Below are 13,397 nucleotides of genomic sequence, written 5' to 3' on the forward strand. Positions count from 1 at the left end.
ATAAATATACATATATCTGGAGACAAGGAATCAAATTTTTCTGGTGATGGTGTGAGTAACCCAGAAATGGTTGGAGAGGACTCACACTTCTCAGTTTCAAAGCTTACTATAAAGCTGCAGTTTCAAGACATTGTGGTATTGGCGTAAGGATAGACATACAAATCACTGGACTAGAACTGAAGGTACAAAAATAAACCTGCACTTTTGCAGTTAGCTGATTTTCATCAAGAGTGCCAGGAAAATCTAATGGGGAGAGAATAACTTTTTCCAAAAGTGGTGCTGAATAATTTGCAGAAAAATGAAGTTGGATTCTTACCTCACACCATATATAAAAATTATATCAAATAGGTTAAAAAACAACGTGTAAGAGCTAAAACTACAAAACTCTTTAGAAGAAAACATAGGTTTAAATCTTCATGACTCTGGATTAGGCAATGGTTTCTTAGGGAGAATATAGTACTTCACAGGAACTTAGTGCTAGTACCTGTTTTAAAAGTTCTAGGAATTCAGGATTTGGGATATAAATTCTTAATATCTAAATTTGTGGAATTGAGGCCTATTCTGTCTAGTGATACTTTAAACAGTAATAAAAATAAATTTATTCCACACTTTCTCATAAAAAAACATTATGTCAATAAAAATACTGTGTACAATAAAACTCATAATGTTCAATGAATTGTAGCCTTTGTTAATGGTAGATAAATAAAGTGACCTCACCATTCTTTTTTCTTCAGACTCAGGGTAGTTTGACAATTATTCCTTTTCTATCTCTCTTTTTTCTTTCTATCTTTTTTGAAGTATTTTTGTTGTTGTTAGGAAATATAATTTAAAATAAAAGTTTTTTAAATTAACTAGATACCAGTGTGCTATAAAAACAATAGATTATTGTTTGGAAGTAATGTATGCCCCAACTTCAGGAATTAGCAAGATCATTTAAACAAACAAAAATAAATAAGTTATTCAGATCTCATGTTTTGACAGAATTTCTAGCTTATGTCTGTTCTCAATTTGAAACCCAAAAGTGTTGAGTTGATTCATGCTTTAGTAAGACATAGCTGCTCATCTCTAGAAATGACTGCATTTATCTCCCTCTTTCACTGATTAAAACGTTCCTATTGATTAAAACATGAATTAAATTATTATTAGCAAACTTTATTGTTTTATTTAAAGACTAATCAAACATTTTGAGTGTTTATTAGCTATTCAATGTCATGCATATTGCTTTAGAAGAAAAACATAAGGCTTATTCTCTCAAGTAGTTTAGAGTTAAGAGAAAAAAATTATGTATAACACAGTGAGAGAACAAGGAAGGATCACAATGAGTTGCTTTGAATTGTTACAACAATAAGAATCACACTTGCCTATTAACAGCCCCTCTCTGGCAGCCACAAATAGCTCTCTATGTTAATTTCGTCTAACCCTACTATGTCTTAAGTATTATTTACAAACTTCTCAGATGAGGAAATTAAGGCTCAGAGATGTAAAGACCTTATCAAGCAAATAAGGTCAGAAGGATGAGAAGAAAATGGGTGGGAAGAGTTGGAGACAGATTTGTGAAAGACCTGAAAGTTGAGGAGAACTTCGAAGGGTAGCAGAGGAGATGGAATTGAGAGGCAGCCAAGTAGAGGGTAGGCTGCAGAGGACAACACAACAAGGAAGAGCCCGAGATATAAGGAGTGTGGCACAAAGGAATGATGTGGAGGTGTCATTTTCCCAGAATGAGCTGCAGTGGGGGGAAGTTATTAGTTCTAGAGTATGAGCCAAGAATACGTTAGACCTTGCAAGTCAAGACTTGGATACAGAGTCATTAAAGGCTCTTTGTGGAGAGAATGACATGATGTAAATGTATTTTAAAGATTAGTTTAGTGAATGAGTAGGGGCCTTCGGAATGGTAAAAAGCTGGAACCACAAAAAAGGTTAGAAACTATTCCAGAAATTTCAGTATAAAATAATGAGGAAGTGAGTAGAGGTTGTGGAGGTTGAGAGGAAAGAACAATCTAGTATCTTGGGAGTAGAAACAACAGTAGTCAGAATCAAATAAAATACTGAAATGCAGGGGGAAGAAGGGTCCAGAAATGACTTGTTGACAATGCTTACATCTTTCTTATTTCCTAGGAGATGAGGAAGAGTTGGAAGAAATAGAAATAAGGCTTCCAGTCTCAGCCCTGGCTGAGTGACTTGTATCAAACTAATACTCCTAACAAAAATAATTGTAATAAAACAACTATTTGACAGCAACCAACAATTTGTAACTATGGAAGGACTTAAAGGGCTACAAAAAAAGAAGAATGTGGGGTGAGCGCTTCATTTAACTCTGGCTGTTTCCATGTTTTCCTTCTGTAGCAATATGCATGGTATTGCATAGGCAATAAATACTCAAAATACTTTGTTAGCTCTTTAAATTAAATAATAAAGTGTTATAAATATGTAATTTATTATAATCAATGATCAAATGTCATATTAGCTACATGAAGAAACAAAAAGTTAAACATCTATTTTTCCCAGGAATAAGTAAATATATTCATTTAATGGGCTTCCCAAGTTCTTTGTAATTTATTCTGATGCCTGGCAAATTAATTTTAGATCAAATACATAATACACCACCACTGTATCTTATGTGCTATATGAGTATGTGAGTCCCCTGTATAATCAGTGTAAAAGTACATTTATATCCATACTATGGGATTCAAATAGTATTTTCACTATTTTAAATTATTTTAGAGATTTATTGCAATTGTATATTTGCTTTTATTGATGAGTTGCTGGCAACATGCATGGTTTAGTTGTTAAATTCTTGCTTATTAAGATAATATCCAGTTACAATATTGTTTCTATGAGAAAATATGACCTATTTCATGACTGTCAACCTAATGAGGTATTTTTCAACACTATGCTGAAAAGCAAGGGCAGCTTCTATTTGGGCTGAATTTTTATCTGAACTATAAAAAATATTTCAGAATGGCTTTTAAATATATTTAAATAAGCTCTCATATAAATAATCTAATGCCTCTCAGTCCAACATGGTAATAAAACAACTCTCAGTTAAACATGATAATAAAACTTGAACGACGAGCTATTTAGAGCAATATGGAATTATTATATATAGAAAACTGATTTTATGACTCTTAAAAAATTAAAAAAACTTGTACACCTTCATTCTCTTTACGCTTACCAACTCTTAAGTCTACAGAAGCACAGATACACGTCTGTATTATTCAACCCTGTGAGTAGTTCTTGCTTTCATTTTTATTATAAAGATCTCAATTTAAAAGAAACAAAGTCTGCTTTTTTGAAAGGATATAGATTTCACATAAACATCATTTAAAAGTACTCACAATCTTCATCCGTCTGTACAATGAGTTCTTGACTTTCCTTCCGTCCCTCAGGATTCATGAGGATGAGTTTCACACTAACGTTGGTAAACGGTGATAGGTTAGTGATCGTATGTTGAGGGTGTGAATTATCTGTGTCCCAGCTTACTTCTTCTCGCACTTGTTCTTGTCCTCCAACTTGGTAGCAGTAGTGGACTGTGAGATTATAACGATGGCAACGAGTCACATTATATCCAAATGGCTCCCAGCGGATAGTGATTTGACGAGATTTGACTTCTACTACTTCCAGTTTTCTTGGGCCTCGCATGGGATCTAATTGGAAATTAAAGGAAAGAAGGAAGAAGAAAACATAAGAGAAAAATTTTAAAGATCTGGTGAAGCCCAGATGTCACAGATAGTCATACTTTTCCCCAATATCTAGTGTCCTCTTCTTCTGTAATAATAAAATCCTTTAATCTTATCAGGGCATAAGGCCACCCAGAATAAAGACTAAATAAAATTTCCAACCTCTTCTGCAGCGAGATGTGGCCATGTGCCTATGTTCTGGGGAATGGCATAAAACTCTGCACCCAAGCTCCAGGTACAGAGCTTCAGGCTTAGAAATCTAAATGACATGCAGGGAATATTAGCATTTTGAATGGTTTAAAAGAAAGAATATATACAGAGAAAGCTTAAGCTTGTTTATGAAATGATGATAAAAATGCAATAATACTAAGTATATAACATTTATTGGGCACTTACTATGTGCTATATGGACCTTTCTAAGAAGTTTACCTTTCATGAGTTTTGGGAGAATCTAATCTAAAATGCTCTGCTTTGGTATGTTCATAAATGCATTCAATCCATACATTTTTCTTTTTCTTTTCCTTAATTGTGGTCATCATATACGAGTGCAAAGTGATCAAAAGTTGGTAATGGACAGAAAGCATGAAAACTTGAGAAATAACAACTACCATTTACGTGTGCACTTACTCTGTGTGCATTCCTTTATATATATATTATCTATTCCTCAGAACAATCCTGTGGATTAAGTACTATTCTTTCCAATATACAGTTAAAAAAATTGTGGCCACCGTCAGTTCAATGACTTGACCAGGATCAAGGTTTGACTGTGGCACTAAAATTCATATATGTCTGACAACTGAACACATGCTGCTTTAACTCTAGTGCAAAGTTTCTACTAAAAATAAAAAATAAGATGAAAAGAAATTAGGATATTAAATATACCTAAAATTCCACCTAAAACATGACCAAAGAATGTACAATACTAAAGACCCTATGTATTTAATCTTGGGACAGAAATGCTGGAAAGAATCCTTCTCCATTATCCTGATTCCAGAGAAGAGGGGTCCAGGCCATGTTCCCCAGTTTAGCTTTCTCAGACAACCCTACCTATACTGGAAATTTGTCTGGACATTTGCTGCAGTTCATTTTTTTTCTTCAATTGTGCACCAATTCCTTGTTTTCCCATCATTTAGGGCCTAGAGAAAACTTAGAACCAACAACCTCCAACAAATGAAAATATTTGAAGTGAAATAATATATATGTTTTATATATATTTTTATATATGCTATATATATATATATATATTTTTTATATATATGCTAGATGGGATTAATCAGCCAGATATCTGCTAAAACCATAAATGAAGTTAAGATTGTTCATGCTATTCCATCCTGTAATAACTCCAGAAACCAAGGACAAGTAAGATGAATTCTCCCAGAGAATCTTGAGTGGCATATCTTATTACACATTTTTTTATAGTTAAATTACTAATGTTAATAAAAATATCATAAATAAATTATTTAGAAATAACATTGAAGGTTTTTATTTTCCAGTCTAGAGACTTTTCACACTGTAAGAAAATGTCTAATTTTATATAATGGTTCATTAGTTGAATATTTGCAAAAACTTTTAATAAGCTCCAGATTACTTATCCATAAACAAATTAACATGCATCTCTTTATGTCTTTCCTTATTAATACACATGTCTCCACAAGGACTGTTCTAAAGTGTTTTCCAAAGGTTTTCATCAATTTTACTTACTATTAAAATGACTAAACACTTCAAATATTAGTTTAAACGAGCAATGCAGTTCTAACTTAATTTCAATAGAAAACTACTTTCCACTGTATAAATAAGCCTGTATTATTTTAGTATTCCTTAGCTAAGAAAATACACACATAAATTAAGCCCAAATATTGAAAAAAACCAAAGGATCGATCTGCTTACTGGTCAAGTTTTTTTAAATGCATACTCCCTTCCTCTCTGTTATTACCTTTTAGAATTCCATCATAGTAAAATTATGTCTCAAACTTCCCATACATTTACCAAGTAAAGTAGCTAAGCCTAGCATAAAATAAGGATTTCTATGACCAAGGTCCCCGAGTCCCTATTGTCATAAGTGGTAATTAACAGGTTAGAGAAAGAGGCTTAAAGTATGAGGTTTAAATCTTAGATTGAAAGAGGCTTGTGCTCACTGGCATCATCTTCAGGTTCCCAGTTAACCAGAATAAACTATCTCACAGAAGCATTTCCAAACCGAGTATTTCCACTCTGCCCTTCACGGGCTATCACCTATAGTACAAATCTGTTGTGTCTACTAATAAGTTGATATCAACATGGCAGGGTCAAATCACATCAACAGGTGGAAGGGGTGGATGTCACTTTGACTCTGATTCTTAAACATTTGTCCCATTAGCCAAAAGCTGAAGAGAGAAGTTGAATCAGTACCAGGATGCAGACAGCATGGCCCACCTGAGCGGGAGAGCAATTTTCTCTTGCCAGGGACCAAAGGCCACAATGAAGTGAGTTGGGAAAAAGGCATCTGATAACATAAGCTGAATGCCCTGCAATACCAAGTAACTGTGCTAACACCCTCCTTTGACAATAGCTCTGATAAGCTAAGTCTAATGACTAAGGGAATCTGACAGTCCTTTCTACTCATCTGAAGCAAACTGCCCGATTTTATTGCCTTTTTTCTTTTCTTCTGCCATTCTGCAAAATTGAGCTCTGATCCAGCAATGGTTTATAATGGTTATATCTTCAGTTAGTGTTTTATAGTACCTTTATCTTCACTGTAATGCCAGAAACATTACTATTACTGTGCTGCTAACTCTGAATGAGGCATTCCACAGGGATGTTTGCTCTAGGGAGTTATACTGAAGATCCCTGAAAACTTTGAAGGGCATCCTAGTAGAAATATATCGCACTGTAGGAAAAAAGTGACAACTTCATAACCAGAAGTGTGTAATTTCAGTAGGCTAATTATAACTAAAGTGAATTTCTGGGAGTCGAATACACATGGCCAAAAATCCTTGGCATACTATTACTATCATGCTATGTGCACAAAATAAAGCTCTTGGAGTTAGATAACAGGGTAATAAATTATATTCACAGGGCAACTAGTTGTAGGATATTTGTTTCTCTTTCCTCAAAATCCTGAAAGTGCTACTAAGGATGCGAGTTGATTCCAAGGCCATGTCTCTTCACACTCACGCTCTTGGCCCACAGTGGAATGGGCATCATAACAGCCTCAACTGGAATGAATCACGAGGCCAGCCATCTAATCTGGGCCCACTGACTCAGGATAAGAGGCTAGAATAGCCTCCCGAAGGAGTGCAATGGCTGTGGCACCAGAAGCTTAGTCAGCGAATTCTTACCAAGTCCCCTGCTGGTCAGCAGCATTTTTCATTCTGTTCTCTTTCTGCCAGTTTGAGCCAGGTTTCCAACAGAGACATCTGACACTTGCAGTCCTGACCTGAGGGACCAGCAAGCCTAGTTGTAGCCTCCAGCACTTCAGCCTCCTATTTAATCAGAGATCCTGGCTCCTTCTACATTCACTCCTATTTTTCTGTGAAACAGGGCAGAAACTGACTGATAGGATCAATTTCCATTGCAGGTTTAATTCACAGCTCATTTTTCTGGGACTCTGCACTTTACCTTCTATTAGTACTGCAGTGCTTTTTCAGAAACTCAATTTCAGGACTGATGAGAGAGATTTGGGTGTAATTTTAGGATCCTGTCATTGATAATCAAAAACACAGATTACAACCAATGTTCCCACTAACAGGTTTTTCTTTTCTCCTTCTTCATGAGTTATCCAGAGGTCTATTACAATAAAAGGAATAACCACCAGAATGGTATGGTGGACCCCCTTTGGCACCTTCACCTATTATATTTCTGCTGTGCCAGGTACACAATGAAGGTGACAAAATAATAAAGTAATTTACTTTACTATTCAGTTAAATCACAGCAAAAACCAGATTAACTAATATTATAATGACATCCCCAGTCATTCAATATTCCTAAGCAGCAAGGACTCAAGGCATGACACTGTTTTCAAGTGAAATAGTGATAATTTTTTAATCAGTTAAGGTTTTCCAGGGTTTAGAAAGTGACCTTTGTCAGTGAAGTTGAAAATTCTGAACTATATCAATCCTTAATTTATGCTACCCTATAAGTATCTATATATCTATAATGCAATTAAATAAATTAAAACTTGTCATAATAATTACATGAATTTGAATAGTCCCTTCCACCAAAATACTTTTCACATATATTATACCAATATTTTTGCATTGTATCATAATCAGAATCAAGATATATACTAGAAAACACTTTTTCCTCAACTGTATCACATAGCCCTATATAAAAGAATAGTTTCTTCCTAAACAACATGTTGAATTTCAAAAATAGTACTAATTCAACAGATGTCAAAACAGTCTTATTGAGTAAGTGAATGAAAGTATAGCAATGCCAACTAAGCCTTACAGAGAATCAAACATTCTACTTATTTCTTGGTTTAGGTGGACATATTCTTAATTGTCTTTTGTGTTTTCCAAGTGCTGGTTTGAACCTGGCCTAAATTGTAGGGCTAAGTAACCTACTACCCCATGTTGCTGGGAAATGGACTTCCACATATCAATAATATCAATTGTTTTAATTTTGGTCACAGTAGAAAGCTGAAATTCCTGTTAATGTTTTATGGGAAGTGCAAAAGATTATCTTACATAATAAAATGACTAATACCTACATTGTGGCAAAAATGCAGACCTCTCAGGCAAAAGGCTAAGGCTGCATATGTACTCTAAACCCTAGCGACCACCGGTACCCTGGAGGGAGCATTCTCTAGTAGTATTAAGTGAACCTGAAAGAGCAGTGAGTACAAAAGCTTTCTTTAGTTCGCTTTTCACAATTCAAAAATAAAGTAAAAGACTACATCTTAGGCCTTAGGGTAGTCACCAAAGGTGACTGTTTTCAGGGTAATTTCACCAGGTCTTTCGAGATAATTTTTTTAAAAGAATTTTTTATCTAACTGTTCTTAAGCAAAGAGTTTCTTAAATGGAGAAAGACAAATACCATATGATCTCACTTATATGTGGAATCTAAAGAAAAAAATAAATGAACAAACTAAACAGAAATAGTCTCAGAAATATAGAGAAAACCTGATGGTTGCTAGATGGGAAGGGGTGGGGATGAGGGAGAAGGTGAGAGGATTCGAAAGCACAAATTGGTAGCCACAGTATACAATCAATAATGTAAATATTTTGTAAGGTGTCAGATGGGCACTTGTCTTATTAGGAAGTCCACTTCATGGATGGTATACTACTGCATTGTACACCTGAAGTTGAAGCTGAATAAGATTGAATGTCAACCGTAACTTAACAGTAATACCTTGGTTTGTGAGCATAATTTCTTCCAGAAACAAACAACTCATATTGCAAGATATTGCTCCTTTACCATATTAAAAAGTATTAGAGGGATTCAAGGGGAAAATGGCAGCTGTGAAGAGGGCTCCCTGAGTTCTCCCCTGGAAATTGCCACAATTTGAACTGCTGTAACTCATCAAATGAACCTCTACTCATCACACAGAGCAGCTAAGAGACTCCCATGCTGATTACTGGAAGGTGGGCAGACCGGGCAAGTGGGGGAAGAGGAAGGCGAGACACGTGGAGGTGCAGCCCACAACCACAGCTGCTGAGACATGGGGCCTCAGAGAGCAGATCGGAGAGTGTTCCTGCAGCTTGCTTTCGGTGCCTCATGGCCTGCCTAGAGAGCAGCAAGAGTGCAATGGTTTGCAATCTGAGGCATGAGAAGAGGCTGCGGAGTGTGCGCCTAAACACACCGCCCCCGCCCCCACCTCTCCTGTGAGGCTCTAGAGGCCGAGCAACTTCAGCTGCTGAGTCACTCAGGCCTCCTGGGCAGGTGGCTTCTAGCAACTCTGAAATCTCCACCCCCGCAACAGCCCCCAGGGGAAAGAGTGCCTGAAGATGCACATCCAACCTTCTGGCTGGGCAGCACTCAGCGTGCCTCGGGGCAGGCGAGAGCAGAAATGGCATTGACTTTGTAAAAACTACCAATATAAAACTACCCTGACTAGCCGTGAGGATTAGCTGTGTACACAGTTTATGAGCTGTTGTGTGGGGGTTGACCCCTCTGATGAGACTTGGCCCCTATAGGCTCTTGTGCCTCTAGTGATTTCCCTTTGGTTGTGACTCTTGTAGGTCAGACCCCGTAATACTCTGGTTGTATCTAAAGTTGGTCTCTGGGTGTGATGATTCTTGTGCCTCTTTGGGCCCCGCTGCAGAGTGGGTTTTAGAGAAAAACAGATCAACAAGCACAACTACAACAGCTACCAAAGGTAACCAGATACTCTCTGATGTATGAAACAACCATCACCCTACACTCAACAAGTACAGAAATATCAGTCATACAAAAGTAGAAAACAAACCAACAGAAACAATACAACAACAATGAAAAAAAACAAGGAACAAAGAGCAAAACAAAAGAAAATAAAATATAATAAACTAAAAAACAGAATAAACAAAGCAAGAAACAAAATAGCAACACCCAAAAAACAACAAAAAAACTTGCAGAAAAAATGGAAAGGAGGAAAAGTAGAGCAGTGACAAGAAAGCAGAAAAGAAGGGAGAGAGAGGGTAGAAAAGAAAGAAGGAAAGAAAGAGAAAAACGAAGAAGAAAAAAACATATATCTACACTCCCATACATATGGACATATATATCCACATATATGCACCTTTATATATGCTTATATAAAAAAACTAAAAATAATAAATAGAAAAAACCCCAAAACAACCAACACAAGCAACCAATGAAAACCCTCCCAGAACATCCAAAAGAACCCAATTACCAACAACAATATAACACACCAAAAAAACCAAAACCAAAAACAAACAAACAAACAAAAGAGGAGATAAAACAAGAAACAACCAGTGCCAATCTTGGCTGAAGTCCACCAAGCTCTCCCCAGGTTTTCCTCTGCTATACACAAACTCCTCTGTATCTTGTTGGGGCAGATCTGGTCACCTGGTGCCTAGAGTGACCCTGGTAATGCGGGTCTATTTTAGATGAGTGGGGTTATGAGGTGTGATTGGTAGTTTTTTTACAAAGCCAATGCTGTTTCTGCTCCCACCTGCCCAGAGGCACTCTGAGTTCTGCGCAGCCAGAGGGCTGGATGTGCGTCTTCAGGCACTCTTTCCACTGGGGGCTGTTGAGAGCGGGTGGGGGTGGAGATTTCAGAGCTGCTAGAAGCCACCTGCCAGGAAGGCCTGCCTGTGACTCAGCAGCTATAGTTGCTCTGCTTCCCAAGCCACCCAGGAGAGGTGGGGGCGGGGACGGTGTGTTTAGGCGCACACTCCTGCAGCCTCATGCAGAGTTTCTCAACTCCCTGGGAGTAGGAGCGCCTCTTTAATCTGACACTACTCTTCTCTTCAGGGGTCAGTTTAAGGCTCTGGCAGGGTGGGGGCCAAGGTTTCTGAGGGAGGGTGGGGGTGGGTTCTTATCTATGCAGTTTTTTGGGTGTTTTTTTTCTGTCTGAGAGATAAGAGGGAAAAAAGAAAAAGAAAAAGGCCCCCCTGCCATTTTGAGCTCAGATGCTCCAGCAGAGCTCCTGTTGTGCTCCAGGAGCCCAGCCTGGTGCTGCAGCTCCTGTCTCCACAGCTGCGGGGTGCGGGCTGTGTCTCCACGCTTCTCGCTTCCCTGTTCTCCTGCTCCACTGGTTTGAGATTTCTGCCTCAGAGTCCACACACCCTGGGGCTCCTGTTGCACTCCCATCAGGACGGTCAGCCCAGAGTCTGAGCTTGCCCAGATGCCGCAAACACCTCCACCGTGTCCTGCAATCCTACAGCTCCGTAGCCACGGGCACGGATGGACAGTGTTTCTGCTCACAAGTCCCTTCTCTCTGGTCTCCTACTCGCTCGGTGAGGATTATGTCTTAGCGCGGGCTGGAGGTGCAGGAAGGGAGCTGCAGGAACTCCCTCTGGTCTGCTCTCTGAGACCCTGAGTCTCAGCAGCTGCGCATGCAGGCTGTGCCTCCACGCGTCTCGCCTCCCTCTTTCCCCACTCGCCTGGTCTGCCCATCTTTAAGTACTTGGCATGGGAGTCCCTTCGCTGCTCAGCGTGCTCGGTTTGTTTGCAGCGCTCCAGCTCTTCAAACTGTGGTGATTTCCAGACGAGAACTCAGGGAGCCCACCTCACTGCTGCCATTTTCCACCTGTCCCTCCTAAAAGTTTTTTCCCAACAAAGGAAACCATCAATAAAACAAAAAGGCAGTCTACTGAATGGGAGAAGATATTTGATCAACAATATATCTGATAACAGGTGAATATCCAAAATGTATAAAACACTCATGGAACTCAACACCAAAAAAAACCCAACCCAGTTAAAAAATGGGCAGAGGATATGAAGAGACATTTCTCTAAAGAGGGCATACAGATGGCCAACAGGCATATGAAAAAATGTTCAACCTCACTAATCATTAGAGAAATGCAAATAAAAACCACAATGAAATACCACCTTACCCCCATCAGAATGGCTTTCATTAATAAATCAACAAACAACAAGAGCTGGCAAGGTTGTGGAAAAAAGGGAACCCTGGTGCACTGTTGGTGGGATTGCAGATTAGTGTAGCTACTATTGAAATCAGTATGGAGGTATCTCAAAAAACTGGAAATAGAACTACCTTATGATCCACTCTTAGGTATCTATCCAGAAAAACCCAAGACACTAATTCGAAACAATATATGCACCTCTATGTTCATTGCAGTGCTATTTACAATAGCCAAGACTTGGAAACAACTGAAATGCCCATTGGTAGACAACTGTATTAAGAAACTGTGGTACAATTACACAATGGAGTATTACTCGGCTATAAAGAAGAAGGAAATTGTACCATTTGCAATGACATGGATGGAACTAGAGAACATTATGCTAAGTGAAATAAGTCAGTCAGAGAAAGACAAATACCATATGATCTCACTTATATGTGGAATCTAAAGAACTGAATAAATGAGTAATGTAAACAGAAATAGTCTCAGAGATATAGAGGAAAAACTGATGGTTGCTAGATGGGACGTGGGTGGGGATGAGGGAGAAGGGGAAGGGATTAGACAGCATAAATTGGTAACTACAATATTGCCACAGGGATAGAAAAGACAGTTTGGGGAATATAATCAACAATGTTGTAAGTAATTTTTAGGGGTCCAGATGGTCTCATGTCTTGTTAGGGAGACCACTGCATGGATGGGGTAGAGGCCTGACCACTGCACTGTACATCTGAAGCTGCCAATGAATAATATTATATGTCAACTGTAATTTAATGCATACATAGTCATGGCATGTGGAGTATAGTGTGGGAATGGAGTCAATGGAATTGTAAAACATAAGTATGATATCGGGGGGGGCAATAGATGGGGGGGGGTTTGTCACTTTGTGAGGGGTGAAAAGGATAACTATTGTATTTTTTGTACAATAATAAAAAAACTAATAGTAAAATAAATGTATTAGAAATGTTTGCTCATCTTGTGGAACACTTGCAAACCACATTACTCCTACTAATACCAAGTATTAGTATTTTGTGTTTTGCTTCAGATCATTTTTTATTAAAGGAAAAAATATTACTGACATAAATCCTTTCCATATTCCTGCAGGCTATTCCAAGGTTATCATGTATCATTCCCAGACAGGTTTTTGTACTTTCATTACATACATCTGGGATGCTTAAAATTTTAAGTGCTACCATTCTTTGCAACTTGAGGTTCATTC

At 38.0% G+C, this 13,397-nt stretch overlaps 1 protein-coding gene across 5 annotated transcripts in view; it reads right to left on the reverse strand.

Annotated features, from left to right (window-relative positions):
- PTPRM (protein tyrosine phosphatase receptor type M) overlaps positions 1 to 13,397 on the reverse strand; it is a 672,175-nt gene that overhangs the window by 376,016 nt on the left and 282,762 nt on the right. For all 5 annotated transcript variants that reach the window (XM_019649948.1, XM_019649947.1, XM_019649950.1 and 2 more), the window contains exon 7: positions 3,336 to 3,644. In XM_019649948.1, coding sequence (XP_019505493.1) covers positions 3,336 to 3,644 — 309 coding nt within the window. The remainder of the gene's footprint in view (positions 1 to 3,335; positions 3,645 to 13,397) is intronic.

The sequence above is a fragment of the Hipposideros armiger genome, unplaced genomic scaffold, assembly GCF_001890085.2.
Source record: "Hipposideros armiger isolate ML-2016 unplaced genomic scaffold, ASM189008v1 scaffold_136, whole genome shotgun sequence".
In the NCBI taxonomy this organism is placed as follows: domain Eukaryota; kingdom Metazoa; phylum Chordata; class Mammalia; order Chiroptera; family Hipposideridae; genus Hipposideros; species Hipposideros armiger.